Here is a 21245-nt window from a genome sequence, read left to right on the forward strand (position 1 = left end):
CATCTTTTGCAGGGCAGGATGTAACCTTAGTGAGTAAAGTAGCAGAGCAGAAGCAAACGGGGGGAAGTTCATCAGTTTCCTTTCGTTGGCAGCTGCTCTGTCGGTGTTGTTCAGTACCTGAAATTCTTTCATTTATTGTGAAAACAAATGAAACTTCCAACATTGTTTGGATTTTAAAACAATCCTCTACAGTCAGAGACCTATAGGTTGGCTTAAACACTGTACTGGCCTTTTATTTATCAAATGATTGTACATTTAGTAATTAAAACACAAATGGTCTAAAAGGGTTTACCTTTCAAATACACATGGAATAGCTTGTACATCACTTAGTGCATCAAAAAATGTAAGTTTACGTAAAACCAAAACTGTCCAGATTCACATTGAAGTAATATCACAAAGCACTAGATCCTTTGTCACAAAGGTTTGTTTGGATGGGTTCATGACACCTCACCTTATATTGTTCTGGAATGGGTATAGTTCCCACTCATGCGTAACAAGCTCAGAACGATTGATATCAGCAGCCGCGAGTATTTCATGTAATTTATTACACTAGTTATTGCAATAAATGCCATACAAATCTGATATTTCAAATAAACTCATTATGGGCTTCCAGCCGGGTACTGGTATCAATTATAACCAACGTTTCAATGACAAGCTCTGCCACCTTGATCACATCATCCCTGGTGAAGACGGCGGAGTTTGTCATCAAAACATCGGTTATGATCGATACCTTTACCTGGCTGGAAGCCCGAGAAGAGTTTATTTATCACATACACCAAGAAAGCACTAGATCCTTGTTCAGATTTGATATTTTTAAATTCTTCTGGAACACAGTGATTTTTTTTTTCTGTCTTTTTGAATCTCCATGTGTTCAAACACTTAGTGATGATTATAATATTTTAGAAATCAAATGAAAAAATACTCTATTTCAAAGCAAAAGCGTGATTTCAGTGTTCAGAGTGAAAGAGCCCTTGTTACTCGTTACCTCTTAAAACAAGAGTTCAGTGCTTTGATGGCGTCCTACTGTAGTGCTTCACTCTGATGTGTGAAGATCTAGATGAAACATTGGTTCTGTGTTTGTCTCTTCTTCCCCCACCCCCACCCAGCCACTGCTTTTACAGGAGCATTGGGTCTCTCTACACAACAGTAACATCATATGCAGAGGCCAGAAGATCTGACAGAAAATGGTACTAGTGTCTCTTTCCGTCACTGCAGCTAATCACAGTGGTATTACTTTGTGTTTCTGACACTAACAAAAATCATACTTGTTCATTGCAACTTACAGAATCATAATCAATATTACAATAAATTGTGTTTCATGTGCAAAGCTATGAATACATTTGTGCAAAATGATGAGAATTCAATGCTGTTTCTTCCTTCACAAAGCAAACACAGGAGGCGGTAGGTGGTCTATACGCAAGCAGTGTAAGTTGCTCCTGGGGGATGAGGGAACTCAGGCTGCTTTGGGAACTGATGCTCCGTCCCGTTTATGCTTTTCTCACGATGCGTCCAGACTTCTTCCAGTCCCTGAGTTTCTCCTGTTTAGTGGAATGGATGGGAGGTCTGGAATGCACTGGGCTTCCGCACTTCACGTACCTGCCAAGTCAAGAAGAGAAATGTTTATGCTGATGGAAGCAGTCTGGCAACATCTTACCCCACAGATTAAAAGCACTCCAAACAAGGAACCACGTCTTGTCATGATAAGAAAAGTAAACAAATCCACTTAAAGAAAAACTAATATCTTTTCTCATATTCTGACGTCTCATCAGTATTTCAAAGGTTAATCTCCTGCTGATGGCCCAAACAAATTAAGAATATTTTAATACAACATGCAGTGGTTACTGTGTCTTCAATTTTAAACAACAGACCTCCCATCTTGTGGTTTAAGAACTCCGAAACAGGAGAACACTATAATCTAGAGATTTTAGTCAAAAATTAATTTAAAGACACAGGCTACTCATGAAAACCAAAGATCACAACGCACTGTTCCATAAAATTTGAACTCACATTCTTAGAAAAAACTCCTTTGAGCCACTATGCGTACGAGAAGAGTACCTAGGAAATGAAAAAGCAGATTTTGGTTCATCCTTTTAGAGCAACGGACAGGAATTATTCCATTGGCCGAGGGATAACAAATACATTGTATCTTCGGGAATTTGCCAACCATCTTGCAATAGGCTCATCCCTCAGTAGCATCAGCGTTAAGGAACAGCACCAAGCAGGCACGCAGAAAGCTGACAAAGCACTTCTACCAGAAATCATGAAATGAAATACTCGTGGTTGGCACACACGAGCTGGGCTGAAGGGCCTGTTCCTGAGCTGTATTGTTACGCCCTCTGAATGGGAGTCTTAGCTTAGGCTGCACCCAAGGTAAATGAACTCAGAGCTTAGACACAGTAGCTCCTGAACTACATACTGCATCAGCTTGAACCAGACAGCAAATACGCTCCAAGGTACAGCAGGGGAAGCTGAACTGTTCATGTCTAATATTTTTAGTTAATTCATATACTGTAGATTCATGTTTGATAAAGAAATTATTTAATAGAGTCACAGATTCGTACAGCGTAGAAACAGACCCTCAGCCCATCCCATCCTTGCCAACATCTGTAGCCCATCTGCACCAATGCCACCAGCCCAGGTTAGAACTGAATTCTGCTATACAGTGCCCACTTAAATCCCTGTCAAAGTGCCTCGTAACCATTGTGATTGTAAATGACTGCACCAGTGAGTTCCAGCGATCAACCATTCTCTCTGCCCTTCCTCCTTTACAGAGCAGCACGCTTGATGTTTGGTGTTTACAAGTTCTCCCTGTCCTTACTGACACATGGGAGAAGTCGCTTATACACAAAAACTCTTCAGGGACAAAATGACACACTTCTGGCGCATGTTAATATGCATAGATAAGCCACTGTATTTGTTTGTTGTAACAACCTGGCTGTGGTTTCAACCTGCACTGTGAAGTTGGCAGCATTTCACTTTATGTAAGTGGTCAGGAGGATGTAGGAGGGATATCAGATGTTTTCATCAGTGCTTTGGGATTTAAGGTGCGTAAGCGTTATAGTTAATTTTAAACATATATGTTTCAGTTCATACAAGTGGCAGAGAATGGTAGTTTATTTGTTAAATAAATTTAAAAAATGGTCTCCCACAACGGGTGAGACTTTAGGTCAGCTGAAGAGGAAAAGTTCCATCATTGGCAACAAGGAAGTCGGCAGCCGTGAGTCACATTCCCACTCCCCCACCCCTCCCCCCAAACCCTTTCCTGCAGTCGGACATCAGCTCCAAGAGGCTCATTCTGGCTCTGTGCCCAGAATGGCATCACGTTGGTGAAGTATTCAATCGGATCAGACAGTTTTGAAAAGCTACGATTCTTGCTGGGGAAAGACACACTGCTGAGCACCTGAACACTCGTCAGAAAGACCGGAGTAAATGTGTGCTGGAAGACAAGTATGCTTTCTAAATAAGTTGACAAGTATTTTATCTTGGAGTCCATTTCTATGATAAATCAATATGAACACCTATGCACATTAAGGTATGATTTTGGAATCAAGAAGCTTGCAAAGCAAGCATTTTAATATAGTAGTTTAGACCATGCAATAAACCCCAAAAATAATAGGGAAATTTCTGAAGTATGCAAATATCTGAATATTTTGCCCATTCATTGATTCCATTGAAAATGGTGAAGACTACACAACATCATGATCAAAAACTTCAGGATTTCTACTTTAAACGTACATGAACTGATAAGCAACCGTGTCTTGGTGGAAGTAAATGAATGTCAATAGCTCGATGATCAGGATGACCTGATATTGTAGACTCCTCTGAGCTCACTTACCTGAAAGAGGGACTCTTTTACAGCTTTTTCAGTGATCCCAGAGATTTTTTTCTGCGCATATCTGCCACGTACTCGTACAAGCAATGACTTTAATTTGCCTTTAAGTTTGTCCCAGTTTCACAGTGGAGCTGGAAGCAGTTCTCAGCCTAATTTCTTTCTGCAGCATTTACCAGTGTCAGAAGGCAATTTTTGTGCAGTGTCTGCATATAAGGAGTTAATAATTAACCTCTTCACTGCATTGGTTCAAGTGCATCACGAAGAAGAAGTTAACTTCACAGCAAGCACTCGCTACAGTGAAGCCTCCAAAGACCACGCCACAAGTACACAATTAATCAGCCTCCGGCTCTAATATGAGTCCATGAGGAAGTTGGGGCAGAATTTGTTTAATGTGCCCAGTAAGGTTTTCTGAAGCAATATGCAGATAGCCCTGCCACAGAGGGAGCAATGCTCAATCTCCTCTAAGGAAATAAGGTTGAGCAACTGGCTGATGTTTCAGTGGGAAGGGGCATTTTGGGACCAGTGACCATAATTCTATCAGTTTCGTAATGCTGTAAGTTCTGCAGAGTGACAGGACAGGTCCTCAAGTTAAAGTATTTACTGAGGCAAGGCTAATTTTGATGGCATTAGGTGGGCAAGAATCGAAAGAGGTTGTTAGGATATCTGGCTAGTGGGAGGCTTTGAATATTGAGAACATCCAGAGGTCAGGGCCAACATTCTCCTGTGAGAATGAAGGGCGAGGCTGACAGGATGATGAGGGATACTGAAGCTCTGACAGTCGGTTGGAATCAAACAATTCCCTTAAGTATAGGGGATGTGGAAGGTCACCTAAGAAAGAAAGCAGACGTGCACAAAAAGAGCATGAGGTGTCCTTGGCAGATAGGCAAAGCAGCACCCTAAAATACTATGTATTTGAGAAGGAAGAGGTCTCCAAGGATCAATGTGGCTGCGTTTTCGTGGGATCACTGGAGCTAGCTGAGGCTGTAGGTTTTCGCAAATAAAACTGCGTAAACTCATGCCTAAGAGAAACCGTAATAACTGCTTCATTGTCCAGCAAACCCTGAACACAAAAAGTGCAGTAACAGAACTTTGTGCAAAGCATCATCCCGTCAGGACAGCCCCTTAAAAGTGAAACTCCAACTCAATGTCGGTGATTGTGAATCATGTACGTTTCCACCAACTACACTACTCTACACAGCATGCCCCCACCGCCCCCCATAATCCACTAAAACCAGCATTGTGACCCTGCCTGGAGTTCAGACGAGCCATCTGGCTCAGGTCCCATGTTCTGAGGGTGGAGGAACAGCAGGTGCCTCTGGCACATCCAGAGGTGCGTTAACACACTCATGGTCATGTTGTGACGGCAAGGGCATGGTAGCAGAATCCTCCAAATTTTGTGCACCAGTTTAAGACTATCTCTACTGAAATGCATTTGTTTATCCCTCTCATCAATGATAAAAGTCCTTTCTCTGCATTCCAAAATGCAGAACAGGCCATCGTAAGGGGGCTGAGGAGGAAGTTGGCTGGTGAAAACAAACGAGGTGGAACGTAGGTCAACCGGAACCCAAGAGTGCTGTACGCCATGATGGGAGGGAGGAATAGGTGAAAAGGAATTGAATTTACTGAAGATGGTGATTGCTGTTGAGAGAGGTTGACCAGGTGGTCCTGAAATCACCTGGCACTCGTAATGGCTGCCTGTATACCAACTCAGGTGTGGTCTCTGCAGATCCTCTTCTGGAGCTGGTTTGAGCCCCAATAGGACCTACGGGAGATGATCATGCCAACACTCGGGGAAGCCCTCAGAGCAGCCGTTAAGGAGTAGTGAATTCGCTTACATCAGTCATTGGACTGGGGTGATACACCGTGTTGTGGTGTAGCCGAACACTGAGGTTCTGAGCCATCGCAGCCAGGTGGTCTCAAACAAATTGGGGACCATGATCAGAGGAAATATCAGGTGGGGTGTCAAATCAAGCAACCCAGGTGCCGATGAACGACTGAGCCACGTCTGCGGCCGTCATCCATGCTTGAGGGATGGTATCTGGGCACCTGGTGGTGCAGTCACCATGGTAAAGAGGTGTGTGAAACTGGGAGGGGGGAAAGATGACCAAGAAGGTCCACATTATCATGGTCAAACCATCGCTCAGGGACCTCAAAAAGTGCCAAGGGCCCCTGAACATGATGGTTAACTTCTGCCCACCGGCACTCCCGACAGGCCACAGTCCAATCACACACGTCCTTTCCAAGGTCGTGCCACACAAACTTTAGTGCAACCAGTTACTGAGAAGTCTTCTGGCCCAGATACGAGAGGCCATGTATGGAGACGTTCTTTTCACGCGGGCATGGACTGGCAGGCCAGCTGTGGGAATGTCGTGCCCGGCCCCATGTTTTGTGACTGTAGTGGAGAATGTGGGCTTGGTGGGGTCTGGGAATTCACCCAGTAGACGAGTAAACTCACATGTGGTGGTGCACAGGCTTGACAGAGTCGTTGTGGGGAACTCACTGGGGAAACAGGGTAACAGCCCAAAGCCCTTGACATTCTCAAACCCGCAATTCTTGAGATCAACCAACAATCCTTGGACACACAGGAAATCTGCACCAAGCAGAGGTCGAGCCACTTGGGCAAGGACAAAGTCCCGTGTGTAACGTTAGTCACTGAAGCAGACCGTTATCCGTCGGGTCCCGTAAAGCTAGGTTCTGCTGCCGTTGGCAAGGTTTCGTCTTTGCCTTCTCATCAAGGGGTGATGCTGGCGGCTCACTCACTTGAGCACCTGTGTCACACAGGAAGCGTCCCCCTGAAACAGTGTCCATAATGAATAGTGGACAATCCTTGCAGCTAGAACCCCCCGTGTTCACAGATTTCTGATGTCCCAATGCGCTGGCACTCTCGAAACTGCAAGGCCATCAGCACTTCCTAGTGTTTGTAGCAGAGGAAGCATAGTAAAACCACAGGGGGGCCTTGCTGATTGGGCTTTTAGGGGCAGGGAAAGAAGGAGAAATTACGGATGGCTGTCTGGCTGAAAGTAGACTATAAGCCATTTTAGCAACCCCTTTATAATCCTTCACGGGTGCAGTAGTGAGGTGCTTGGTAAACCTGATCAGGCGCTTGCAGTATGAAGAGTCCTTTAAAAATAATGATGGTGATTTCCCAGGAGAGTCAGCACGTCCGCTGGCTTAGCATCACTGAAGCTGGGCGATGAGAGCAACTGTTTGGCACACTCAGTTTGAAAGTCTGTAAGAAGTGCGGTTTCAGTGATCAGTAGCTATTGTGCTCCACTGGGTGTTCTCGCAGCCTCACCAGAATCAAACTCAGGTTCATTATCACTGGCATGTGTCGTAAAATTTGTAAACGTAGCAGCAGCAGTTCAATGCAATACATTATAGAGGAATGAATGAGTGAGTGAATGAATAAATAAAAAGTATATGCATATTGAATGGATTAAAAATCATGCAAAAACAGAAATAATATATACTAAAAAAGTTATCCATTTAGGAATCAGATAGCAGAGGGGAAGAAGCTATTCCTGAATCGCTGAGTGTGTGCCTTCAGGCTTCTGTACCTCCTACCTGATGGTAACAGTGAGAAAAGGACATGCCCTGGGTGCTGGGAGTCCTAATTAATGGACACTGCCTTTCTGAGACACCTCCCCTTGAAGATGTCCTGGGTACTTTGTAGGCTAGTATCCAAGATAGAGCCAACTAAATTTACAACCCTCTTCAGCTTCTTTCAGTCCTGTGCAGTAGCAACCCCCCCCCCCCCATCCCAGACAACGATGCAGCCTGTCAGAATGCTCTCCACGGTACATCTATAGATATTTGAGTGTATTTATTGAAATACACAATCTCTTCAAACTCCTAATGAAGTATAGTCACTGTCTGGCCTTCTTTATACCTACATCAATATATTGGTACTAGGTTAGGTCCTCAGAGATCTTGACACCCAGAAACTTGAAACTGCTCACTCCTGATTCCTCTATGAGGATTGATATGTGTTCCTTCATCTCACCCTTCCTGAAGTCCACAATCAGCTCTTTCATCTTACTGACGTTGAGTGCAAGGTTGTTGTTGCAACACCACTCCACTAGTTGGTATATATTGCTCCTGTAAACCTTCTCGTCTCCATCTGAGATTCTACCAACAATGGTTATATCATCAGCAAGTTTATAGACGGTATTTGAGCTATGCCTAGCCACACAGTCATGTGTATAGAGAGAGTAGAGCAGTGGGCTAAGCACACACCCCTGAGGTGCTCCAGTGTGAATCATTAGTGAGGAGGAGATATTATCGCCAACCCGCACAGATTGTGATCTTACGGTTAGGAAGTCGATGATCCATTGGCAGAGAGTGGTACAGAGGCCCAGGTTCTGCAACTTATCAATCAGGATTGTGGGAATGATTATGTTAAATGCTGAGCTATAGTTGATGAACAGCATCCTGACATGGTTGTTTGTGTTGCCCAGGTGGTCTAAGGCCGAGTGAAGAGCCATTGAGATTGCATCTGCCATTGACCTATTGTGGTGATTGCAATGGGTCCAGGTCCTTGCTGAGGCAGTTCAGTCTATTCATGACCAACTTCTCAAAGCATTTCATCACTGTCAATGTGAGTACTACTGGGTGATAGTCTTTAAGACAGCTTACATTATTCTTCTTAGGCACTGGTGTAATTGTTGCCTTTTTGAAGCAAGTGGGAACTTCTGCCCATCGCATTGCGTTTGAAAATATCCTTGAATACTCCCACAAGTTGGTTGGCACACATCTTCAGAGCCTTACCCAGTACTCCATCAGGGCCTTCCGCTTTGCAAAGGTTTATCCTCTTTAAAGACAGCCTAACATCGGCCTCTGAGACAGAGATCACAGGGTCATCAGGTGCAGCAGGGATCTTCACAGCTGTAGTTGTGTTCTCCCTTTCAAAGTGGGCATAGAAGGTGTTGTGTTCATCTGGCAGTAAAGCATCACTGCCATTCATGCTAGAGAGTTTCACTTTGAAGGAGGTAATGTCTTGCAAAACCCTGCCAGAGTTGTCATGCATCTGATTTCACCTCCAATCTCATTCAAGATTGTCTTTTCGCCCTTGAGATAGCCCTTTGCAAGTCAAACTGGTTTTCTGGTACAGACCTGGGTCACCAGCCTTGAATGCCGCAGAGTTAGCCTTCAGCAGACGACATACCTCCTGGCTTTTGGTTTGGGAATGTACAGCAAGTCTTTGTAGACACGCATTCATCCACACAGGTTTTAATGAAGTTGGTAACAACTGCAGCATATTCATCCAGTTTCAAAGATGAATCCCTGAATACAGTCCAGTCCACCGATTCAAAGCAGTCCTGTAGGTGCTCCTGTGCTTCCCTTTTCCATACCTTCTTGGTCCTCACTGTTGGTGCTACAGTCTTCAGTCTCTGCCTATACTCAGGGAGTATAGCCAGGTGACTTCCTGAAGTGAGGGCATGGAACAGCACAGTAGGCATTCTTGATGTGGTGTAGGAATGGTCCAGTGCGTTGTTTCCTCTGGTATTGCAAGTGATCTGTTGATGGTGGTTGCTTAGTGATTTTTCAGTCTGGCCTAATTAAAATCCCCCAAAACAATGGTAAAGGCATTAGGGTGTGTGTCACAAGGGACATGGAGACTGGACCCAAATGCAGGGCACAGGCACTGAAGTACTAGGGGCAGAACAGAAACAACTAAGGGATAGAACAAGGTGGGGAGACCATGGCATGCAACAGTGATCCTGGGGTTCAGAGAGTTCATGGCAAAGACAGGACCCTGGCAAGGCTAAAGGATGGGTCTATGGGACAAGGAATGCTGGGAGGATAGCCCCCTAAGCAGGCTGCATTACTTCTGGGCAGGGCCCAGCCTCCCAGGCAGGAACACAGGGGCCTGGGCAAGACACAGAGCACCTGGGCAGGTTGCAGGGCACAACCCATCAGAAGAGAGGGGTAAGAAAGGGGCAACAGAGGTCCCCCCACCAGGCAACAGAGGTCCAGCCTGCTTACCCAACAGAGGCAGGGGGTCAGAAGGGAGCTCAGGCCAGGATGACTACAAGAACAGACTTACAGAACTAGATGATTAACAGTGAGTACTCCAAGCCAGGGTCAAAACAGGATAGCCAAGCAGAACAGCAGGTACAGGACAACCCCCAACTAGACTCAGGACCAGAACCCCTTATATCCATCTGCAAGCCGATAGGTCTCAGGTGCACCTCCTGAAGCCAAGATGATCCTATTTGGGCTCAAGGGTGAAAGGAGAGATGGCTACAAGACCCGGAGTCCGGAGTACACGGACCGGATCAAGACCCGGAAAGCGGGCTCTGGGCCAGACCATAACAGTGTGCTTTTTCATGTATGCTGATCCCTTTGCTCAGATCATCTAAAGCCTGATTGTCATTGGCCTGAGGTGGAATGTATACTGCTACCAAAATGACCATGGAAATCTCCTGTGGTTGGTAAAGTGGATGGCACTTAACTGTGAGATATTTCAGGTCTGGTGAGCAGAATTGGGTCAGCACTGATATAATTGTGCACCAAAAAGAGTTGATCATGAGGCATACTCCTCCACCTCTGCTTTTGAGAGAATCTATAGACTTATCCTGTCGGTGTGTAGTAAACCCATCGATCTGAATCGCTGCATCAGATACAGCCAGCCTCGCAGCCATGGAGTCGCTGGGCGGTGACTCCACACAGGTAAATTTGGTGTTGTCAACGGTGATTTCTCTCAGTGCAAATTGGGCCTCAGCTTGTACAAGCCGAGCAACAGCACCTTGCTCCCAAAACTCCGGCAGTTTTTAAATGACTGCGACGGCCGACATTTTCAATAACCGGAATCATCCTAGAGCATCGGGATCACCAATGTAGGTTTTCACAAATAAAACTGTGTGAAGCATTTTATGTTTAAGAAAAGCCAGAGCAACACATCTGTTGTACTGAAAAACGTGAACACAAAAGCGCGGTAACCACGTAATGCGTCATCACGTCAGACCAGCGCCTTAACGTGAACCCCATCTCAATATCAGTGATTGTGAATTACGTACATTTCCACCAATCACATTATCCTACAAGGTCTTAAATCAGGACTTTCTCCTCTGTATGTACTGTGGAGAAGATCATGGAAGCAATGGAGTTCAGGGAAGGTAACAGTGAAAAATATTGATGTTACAAGAGGAACTGAGAAAGTTGAATAAGTCCCCAGAGTACTATGTGAAACAAAGGAAGAAACATTTGTGACCCTGGTGGTGATCCCTGTGTCCACATAAGCTGCGTGACACACAGGCAGACTGGAGGGTAGTTGGCTGAACCTTTATTTAAGAAGGGCTATAAAGTCAAGCCAAGGAACTATAGGCTGGTGACCCTAAAGTCAGAGATGAGAAGGTTACTTGGAAGGACTCCGTGAGGTGCAACCTATTAACATTTGGAAAGGAAAGGCTGCATAGGAACGGTCAGCCTGGGAAACTGTGTCCCACCAATGTGAAGAAGCGACCAAGAAATTGATGAGGGCAGAGTGGTGGATGTTGTCTACATGAACTTTAGTAAGGCTTTTGGCGATGTCCCACATGGTAGGCCAGTCTAGAAGGCTGGACGGCATGGGATCCAGCCTGAGCTCATCAACAGATTGCAAAATTGGCTTGATAGAAGAAGGTAGAGAGTGGCAGTGGGATAGTTGCTTTTCATACTGGCATGTGACCAGTGGTGTGCTGCTGGGAACAGTGCTGGGCCCTCTGTTGTTTGTGATCTATATTAATGACTGGTACAAGCACGCTTATCAATAAGCAGGTGGATGACACCAAAACTGGACAGAGAAGAACATCGCTGAAGTTTAGAGTAGGATGTATTTCAGCTGAGAAAGGCGGCAATTAAACTCAGAAAAGAATTTTGAGAAGTTAAACTCTGTGTGGATTTTCCCAGTGAATGGTAGGGTCCTGGAGAGAGTTGTAGAACAGAGAGACCTAAGTGTTCAGGTACAGAGCTGGGAAGAGCTAAGGTGGCACCAAATGGATGCTTCTTTGACCTCGTCTGCGGAAACAGCTTAAATTCCTTTCTTTAATGTCTCTTATTTTTTCCTTTTCAAGGTGGCAGGGGTTCTGTTGAGGTCTGTGATCTGCAACAGCACTCAAGCTGTGGTTTTGCATATCTGCTCTCAGGATGAGGCTTTTCATTCTAGAACAAAGGAGATGTCCTTTTTCAAAGAAAGGGGCTTCCCTTCCTCCACCATCAATGCTGCCCTCAACCACAGCTCTTCCATTTCAAGCACACCCCCATCTTCCCGCCACCATATGAGGGACAGGGTTCCTCTTGTCCGCACCTACCACCCACCAGCCTCCGCGTCCAGCACATAATTCCCTGAAACATCTCCAATGGGATCCCACCACCAAGCTCATCTTTCCCTACCTGCCCCACCACTGCTTTCCCCACTCTCTACACGACTCCCTTGTCCATTCGTCCCTCCCCTCCCCACTGATCTCCTTACTGGTTCTTAGCCTTGCAAGCGAAACAAGTGCTACACCTGCCCCGACACCTCCTCCCTCACTACCATTCACGGTCTTAAACAGTCCGTCCAGGTGAGGTGACACTTCACCTGTGAGTCTGTTGGTATCATCTACTGCATCCGGTGTGGCCTCCTGTATATTGGTGAGACCAAATGTAGATTGGGAGACTGCTTCAACAAGCATCTACACTCCATCCACAAGAACAAGTGGGATCTCCCAGTGGCCGCCCATTTTAATTCCATTTCCCATTCCTGTTCCAATATGTTCATCCATGGCCTCCTCCACTGTCGTAATGAGGTCACTTTTAGGGTGGAGGAACAACATCTTATATTCCGTTTGGGTAGCCTCCATCCTGATGGCATGAACATTGATTTCTCAAGCTTCCAGTAATACCCCCCACCCCCACCCTTCCCCATTTTCCCTCTCTCTTCTCATCTCCTTGCCCACCCATCATCTCCTTCTGCTGCTCCTTCCCCCTTTTTCTTCCTTCCATGGCCTTCTGACTCTTTCACCAATCAACTTCTCAGCTCTTTACTTCATCCCTCCCCCTCCTGGTTTCACCCATCACCTTGTGTTTCTCTCTCCCCTCCCTCCACCTTTTAAATCTACTCCTCAGCTTTTTTTCTCCAGTCCTGCCGAAGGGTCTCGGCCCGAAACATCCACTGTTTACCCTTTTCCACAGATGCTGCCTGGTCTGCTGAGTTCCTCCGGCATTCTGTGTGTGTTTTTCACAGTGGATAAGTTCCCACTCCTGAAGCACACTGACCAGCCATTTTCCAATGTTCTCCAGGAGTGGCCTGAAACACGTGTGCCAGCCCTGTGGACAACCAATTCCGAGCCGGTGCCTCCGACTGAGGTGTTGTGGGTGAAGGAATGTCAGGATTTTACGGCAGCGAATGTCTCAGATGGAGGTCTCTGTCGTCAAGCGATCTCTCTCTCTCTCTCTCTCTCTCTCGGTGTGGTTGATGCTTTGCTACTGCTTGTGTGGGTAAGGGGGGAGTGGGAGCTTTGGGGGTCTAAGGTTTTTCTGCCATTCACTCCTTGTGGGATTCTCTTCTGTTTTTCGTGGATGTTTCTGCAGAGTAAGAATTTCAGGTTGTGTACTGTAAACGTTCTCTGATATTAAAGTGGAACCACTTGAACTATTGTTTTCTGAAAGTGGCATCAAGTAGACAGATTGGTGAAGAAGGCACTGGACACGCTGGCCTTCACTGTCCGGGGCGCTGAGTACAGGGGTTGACACATCATGTTACAACCATAAGCACATTGCTGAGAAAGCTACGGCAACGTAGCAATAAGGAGTTTGTACGTCCTCCCAGTGGAGCTTATGGGTTGTCCAATTTCTCCCACTGTCCAAAGACCTACCCAGTAGGGAAACTGGTCATTGTAAATTGTCCCGTGATGAGGTTCGGGTTAAACCAGGGTTATCGGGGGTTGCTTGTTGGTGCAGTCCTGTTCTATGCTGTATGTTTAAATAAAGTAAATAAATATCCTTGGAATATTTGTACGGAAGGTGGAAAGGATGCAGAGATGATTCGTATGAATGCTACCTAGAGTGGAAGAGCTCAGGACACTGGATAAGCCGGAACTGTTTTCCTGGAGTGAAGGAGACTGAGGGGTGTCCTTAAGTGCTACACAAGATCACAGGCCATGGATAAGATGGACTACCACTGGCTTTTTCCCAAATAGGTTTAAGGAGAGAGGGGAAAGATTTAAATGGGACTTGAGGAATAGGTTTATCATACAGAGAGTGTCAGGTATATGGAATGAGTTGTCAGAGGAGGTGGGAATGATAACAACATTTAACAGATGTTTAGATAGGTCAGCGACTATCCAGTCCATGTGTTCCGGGGTCACTGCCTGATCTGTATGTCCTGGGGTCATTGGTTCAGGTGTCCTTGGGCCAATACACCAAGGGACCACACCATTCTCTGTGCTCCCATTCTTGGGACCAGCTTTGAAACATGGATGTTCCCCCTGCAGTGGGTTGGCATATCCTCAGCTGGACACAGCCTGTGCTCACGGTTTTCTGCCATCTACAGTTTGTCTAACATGTGCGCTGCGTCCGTGCATGGATAGCTGACCGTTAGCCACTTGGTATTTACACCTCTAGGAAGCACAGCCGTCACACTCAATAAGCACCCTACAACCGTCACGAACTCCCTCTTCAATCCCATCCTCGATTCGCCCCCCCCCCCCCCACCAATTCCCCAAGGGTCAGCCAATCCACAATCCCGGTGCCCAGTGCTCACTGTTGCTGTCCTTTTCCCTTTCCCTCCTTTTCCCAACCTCTCCCGTCTCTCTGAATGGATTCAAGTCATTGTTCCAAAGTCGCTTTCACTGGCTTAGCTTCTCTCGGTCCCACACTACCAACCTCTCTCCCCAGCCTCAGCACCACGTCAAACACCTCCCTGGAAACTGCCTCCCCTTCTCCACTTCAATGACCACCTTCGACTCCTCCAACAACCACTCAATCTCACTTTTGACTTCACTGGTAGGAGATTAATGCTTATTTATTGCTACCTCATTCACACAGGTATCATTACATAAGTTTATACTTCCAAGTAAACTTATTATAGGAGTACACATATGTTACCTGAGAGTCATTTCTTTGCAGGCATTCTCAATAAATTCCAAACAGAATAATAACCATACGAAAGACAGCACCAAACTGCGTGCAAAAGACAACAAACTGTGCAAATACAAAAAGAAAAAAAGTAAGAGTGATAAATAAATAAGCCATAAATAGTGAGAACATGAGAGGAAGAGTCCATGAAAGTGAGTCCATAGGTTGTGGGAACATTCCAATGAAGTTATCCCCTATGGTTCAAAGCCTGGTGGTTAAGGGGGCACCATTATAATCATCCCTAGTTGACCTTTCTGTTGTCATAACCATAAAGCAGGTCCTATGGTCTACAGAACCCATACCGCCCACAGGCACCTAGTTACCCCAGTCCTGGGAAACTAAGTGCCTCTGAGGAATCTGCACATGCTTGGAACTCTTCAAGAAGTTGAAGATTTACCAACAAAATGCTTTTCGCCAAAGCTGGCAGCTGTTCCAGCGGAGACCAGGACCGACAAAGGTCCTAAAACGTTTCATCAGGATCAGACCCGACCCGGGTTCAGTATGCCAGCTCTGCTGCAGAGTGCCAGGGCAACATGTAAGGATGAGATCAGACCATGCTGGATCTGGGAGTCATCGAGCCTTCAGACAGTGAGGGGAGCAGTCCATTCATTATCGTCTCCAAGAAGGAGAGCACCCTGAGGGTATGCATTGATTTCCACAAGTTGAGTGCCATTTCTTTTTTTTTGTTACTTATTCTATGCCCAGTATTGATGGCCAACTAGAAAGGATTGGACAGGCAAACTACATTACTACACTGGACCTTAGTGAAGGCTGCTCACTGCCTTCCACATATCTCTGGGTCTATTTCAATTCACTGTGATGCCCTGTGGTATGCACCAGCAACGTTCCAGCAGTTGATGGACCAAGAGCCACAAGGCTGTGAGGATTGTAGTGCGGCCTACCTAGATGACATGGTTGTCTACGGCCAGTCATGGTCAGGGCATCTGGACCATCTGGGCAGGGTCCTGGGAAATATTCATGCTGCTGGTCTCACCCTCAATCTACAAATATGTGAGTGGGCAAAAAATGAAACCAGATACCTCAACTACCCTTTGGGATACGGAGAGGTTCAACCACAGATGGACAAGGTGGAAGTGATCTGCAACGGTGCTCGACCTTACACCAAGGAGGAAGTGAAGTCCCTCCTGGCAGGCATTGGAGCAATTCTGGCACAAGGACAATATGGAGAATAGTGGAAACCAGGTATTCCACCATTGAAAAGAGTGTCTGGACAAAAAATAAATAATAGGATTGGTAGCGTGGGGGATTTCAACTTCCCTATTACATATAAACTGGAATCATCTCAGTGTAAGGGGTTTAGGTGGGGCAGAATTTATTAAGTGTATCTTAAATGGGTATGTGGACAGTCCAATGAGAGGAGGGGCTGTACTGAACCTGGTGTTGGGTAATGGACCTGGCCAGGTGACTGACATTTCAGTGGATGAACAGTTAGGGAATAGTGACCATAACTCCTTAACTTCCAGGATAGTTATAGATAAGTATATGTATGGTCCTTGTGGAAGAGTTTTAAATTGGAGTAGGGCAAATTGTGGAGGCATTAGGCAGGAACTAAGAAGAGTTAATTGGGAACACCTTTTCTCTGGCAAGTCCACATCAGACATGAGGAGGGTGTTTAAAGGTCAATTGCACAGAGTACAGGAAAGGGATGCTCCTGCTGGAAGGAAGGATGGGAACGGAAAGGTAAGAAAACCTTGGATGTCCAGAGAGGTGATGAATTTAGTCGAGAAGAAAAAGGAAATGTAAAGCTTCGGAAGTCGGGATCAAACAAAGCACATGAGAAGTACAAAGAAGCCAGGAAAGAACTAAAGAAGGGAACTAGGAAAGTCAGGAAAAGGCCTTGGCAAGTAGGGTTAAGGTGAACTGCAAGGCATTCAACATAAATCAAGAGTAAGAGGATAAATAGACAGAGGGTGGAACCACTCAAGGATAAGGGAGGGGGAACATTTGCTTCAGCACAGAAAATATGAGTGAGGTCTTAAAGAGTACTTTGCTTCAGTATTCACCAAAGAAAAGGATATGAAGGACCAGCAGATCAGTGCTGAGTGTATAAATATGTTAAGGCATTTAGGGGTCATGGAGGAGATGGTGTCGGGCCTCCTAACGAGTATTAAAGTGGATAGGTCCCCAGGGCCTGATGGGCTTTACCCCAGGTTATTGAAGAAGGAAAGAGGTGAGTTTGCTGAGCCTTTGACCAGTATCTTTGTATCCCCTTGATCCGCAGACAATGTCCCGGAAGACTGGCTGGCGAGTGGCTGATGTTGTATCTCTGTTGAAGGAGGGAATGGGGGAGAATCCTGGGCACTATAGACTGGTGAATCTCATGTCAGTTGTAGGAAATTGCTGGAGAAAATTCTTAGGGATAGGATATATGAGCATTTGGCCTAATTAGGGAGAGCCAGTATGGCTTTGCGGATGGCAACTTGTGCCTTACCAACTTAATCAAGTTTTTTGACAAGGTGACAAGGGAGCTTGATGAGGGTAGAGCAGTGGATGTTGTCTACATGGATTTTAGTAAGCCATTTGGCAAAGTTCCTCAAGAGAGGCTAATCCAGAAGATTGAGATTCATGGGGTCCATGGAAAATTGGTTATTTGGATTCAGGACTAACTTGTGCAAAGAACACAGAGGGTAGAGGTTGAAAGGATGTATTTGAGCTGGAGGTCTGTAATTAGTGGTGTTCTGCAGGGATCTGTGCTGGGACCTCTGGTGTTTGTGATACATATAAATGACCTGGATGAAAATGTAGATGAGTGGATTAGTAAATTTACGGATGACGCCAAGATTAGTGAAGTTGTGGAAAGTGTAGAAGACTGACAAAGAATACAGCACAATATAGATCATGTGCAGAAATGGGCAGAGAAATGGCAGATGGAGTTTAACCGAGAAAAATGTGAGGTGCTTCACCTTGGTAGGGCAAATGCAAGGAGACAGCACACTATTATCCTTAACAGTGTTGTTCAGCAGAGAGATCTTGGGATCTAAGTTCATAGCTCCTTGAAAGTGGCTACACAGGTCGATAAGGTGATAAAGCAGGCTTTTAGAATGCTTGAATTTATTATTTGAGGCACTAAGTTCAAAAGTCAAGAGGTTATGTTGCAACTTTATAGAACTCTGGTTAGGCCACATCTAGAGTATTGCTTACAGTTCTGGTCACCCCACTATAGGAAGGATGTTGAGGCCTTGGAGAGGGTGCAGAAGAGGTTTACCAGGGTGTTGCCTGGTTTAGAGGGCATGTGCTATCACGAGAGGCTGGATAAACCTGGGTTGTTTTCTCTGGCGCGTCGGAGTCTGAGGGGAGATCTGATAGAGGTTTATAAGTTTATGAGAAGCATAGATAGAGTGGACAGGGGGTATCTGTTGAAATGCCTAATACCAGAGGATATGAATTGAAGGTGAGGGGGTCGGTTCAACGGGGATGTAAGGGGTACGTTTTTTACTCAGAGAGTCGCGGATGCCCGGAATGCTCTGGTGTGGTGGTAGAGGCAAATACAGTAGAGGCTTTTGAGAGACGTTTGGACAGGCACATGATGTGAGGGAGATGGAGGGATATGGACATGGTGTAGGTAGGAGGGCTTAGTGCTTGGGTGTTTTCGATTTGATTTTTAGCTGGTTTGGCGCGACATCACGGGCTGAATGGTCTGTTCCTGCGCACTATGTTCGATGTTCACTGTGGGCCCTTTACAACCTCCGGTACTGCCCCCTTGGCAGGAAATCTGAACTTTACAGACCACAGAGTGCTAACGTGGATACAGACGAAGATGGCCAGAGGGACACGGTGGTACCCAGAGCCCCAATCCTTCAAACCGTGTCTACCATAAAGCAGGGACAGGAAATGTTACCGCAGACTAACCACCGTGGCTGAAGAACATCATTGCCGCAGGAGAGAAGGGTGTTAATGTGACAGAGAGCGCTCATTAACACACTCAGAACTCATGCGCATTCACACACGCACACACAAACATTGCCTTGTCACTCTGCACTGAGCCTGCACACTTCAATGTCTTCTCCCCCACCCCCCGTTATATTTTAATAATGCATCCTGAAGGGTTTGGTTTTATCGTGCCTCCTGCCCTACACACTGGAGAGTTCCATTTCTTTAGTAATGGGGATGTGTAAATGTGTATATGTTGTTTGTATTTTGTATATAAGCTAGATACTTCTGTTTATTTTGTAATACGATTGTAACTACATTGTGGGGTGCAGCATCGTACTCTAATTCACATGTAGTCTTAAATTAACTTCATGAGTAACTAAACATGGTATTTTCTGATGCCTAAAAAAAGGGGGGGTCGCTCTCGGTAGGAGTGAGACAGAGAGAGAAAGAGAGAGAGAGAGAGAGGGTGTGTGAGAGAGAGAGAGAGAGAGAGCGAGAGAGAGGGTGAGAGAGAGAAGCTAGGAGTTCACACTGAACAAAGTATGGAGCTGTTGTTGTGCTTTCTGGTAGATATCTTTTTGTAAATATTGGCAGTTTCCTTTTATCTATTTTCTCTATTTTTTGTTTATTCAGTGTGTCAAAAAATCAAGCTTTAAACAAAAGTGCTAAGCAACTCCAGCCATGTTTTCTTTGGTCATAATCCGCATATCAAATCAGAGAGTTGTAATTATATCTCAGTATCCTGAAGGCGATTATGTTTCTCCACATGATTAATTCTTCATACATGAAGAAAGGTAACTTCCTTCAAAAGGCAACTTCAAACCTGCACTTCTCCCCTCACTTGGGGAAGTGGGTAAAAAGTGTCAGGTACTTTTCTCAGAGAGAGCCAGCCAGCCCTAAAAGGAACCTCTTACTACTTCCCTTCCTCAGGTTATTGACGACTGTTTGGGAATCCAACTGTGTGCACATTCAGACGTGTTCTTTACAATCAGTGCTTGTGTGGCCTTGAAGGGCATCCAGTACATGACACGGTAGGCATTCTTAGTTCAAAAGTTCAAAAGTTCCATTTAATATTGGGGAATATACAACCTGAAACTCTTACTCTCACAGACATCCTCGAAACAGAAGGAAAAAAACCCAAAGAATGAACGACAAAAAACACACAAGAACCCCAAAGGCCCCTGCCCCTCCCACACAAAAGCATCATCCTCCCCTCTCCCTCACCCCCACTTGTTATGGCATAAAGCATCGGCATTCCTGCCACCCACGTGCCAGCAACAGCAAAGCCCCCAAAGAGAGACCATGGTCTACAGTCCATCACAAACCCTGATACATTGTGCTGTCAGAACTAGCAGGCTATTTAAACTATGATAAATAAACAACACCCATCTCTCACATTCAGCGGTGGTGTGAAGTTTTGTTTGAAGGAAGAACAGACAACTCAGTTCTGTTAACATTGCTAAGGCCACTATGGCCTTATGTACTATGGCCACTACTCACTGTGGGCACCAGACAGGCCGGGCTGGCTTCTTGGGCTTGGCTGCTTGCCTCTTGTATTCGATCCAGCCGCACACCAGCTCGTGGATGATCATCACGTACAGCAAGAAGATCAAAACGCCCGGCTCCATTCTGGGATGCTGAGAATGGGTAGCATTTGACAGGGGAGGCATCGAGTGAGAAAGCGGTGCTGGAACCTGCGATCAAACGGCTGAGCTGAATCACATTAGAGATGAAAAGAAAACAAGATCGATGCTCGTTAAACCTGCTGGAGATCAGAGCAGCAGTTATCACTGCCTCTGATGGAGCCTGGATCCACAGAAACTCCTCACAAGCAAAAATGGGAACAATATATTCCACACTACCATAATCCTATTCACATTACTCAGCTTTAATAACAATAACTCATGGGTATTAAATCAAGCCAGTATTAAAGTACTGTATGTGTGTGTTTTGAAACATGATTGTGTCATTGGCTGCTGCCATGTGAAGGTTTGTGGGTGTGTACGATCTGTAGGTGGGTGCATGCTGTGTGTGTATATGTGTACCATTTGTGGGAGTATATGGTGTGTGTGTGTGTGTGTGTGTGTGTGTGTGTGTGTGTGTGTGTGTGTGTGTGTGTGTGTGTGTGTGTGTGTGTGTGTGTGTGTGTGTGTGTGCGTGCACGCGCCATGGGTGTGCGTGTATGTGTACTGTGTGTGAGTATGTACTACGTCTGTGAGTGTGCGTACCATGTGTATTGGTATGTGTACTGTGTGGGTGTGTGGGAGTCTGTATTGAGTGTGTGGGTTTGTGTACTGTGTAGTACGTGGGTATACTGCATGTGAGGGTGTGTGTACTGTAGGTGTATGTACTATGTGTGTGCACTATTTGTGTGTGGGTGTTTGTATACTGTGTGGATTGGTGTGCGTACAATGTGTATATG

At 45.7% G+C, this 21245-nt stretch overlaps 1 protein-coding gene across 7 annotated transcripts in view; it reads right to left on the bottom strand.

The window, feature by feature from the left end:
- Positions 1–217: 217 nt before the first annotated feature.
- LOC132407666 (uncharacterized) overlaps positions 218–21245 on the bottom strand; it is a 41924-nt gene continuing 20896 nt past the window's right edge. For 5 of the 7 annotated variants that reach the window (XM_059994499.1, XM_059994496.1, XM_059994495.1 and 2 more), the window contains exons 2-5: positions 20324–20517; positions 14900–14995; positions 2008–2055; positions 218–1596 (exon numbers count right to left, since the gene is read on the bottom strand). In XM_059994499.1, the coding sequence (XP_059850482.1) occupies positions 1488–1596; positions 2008–2055; positions 14900–14995; positions 20324–20517 (447 nt within the window). In that variant the 3' untranslated portion in view covers positions 218–1487. The remainder of the gene's footprint in view (positions 1597–2007; positions 2056–14899; positions 14996–20323; positions 20518–21245) is intronic. The other 2 variants (XM_059994497.1, XM_059994493.1) reach the window with 2 other exon arrangements.

Source organism: Hypanus sabinus, chromosome 18, assembly GCF_030144855.1.
Source record: "Hypanus sabinus isolate sHypSab1 chromosome 18, sHypSab1.hap1, whole genome shotgun sequence".
In the NCBI taxonomy this organism is placed as follows: domain Eukaryota; kingdom Metazoa; phylum Chordata; class Chondrichthyes; order Myliobatiformes; family Dasyatidae; genus Hypanus; species Hypanus sabinus.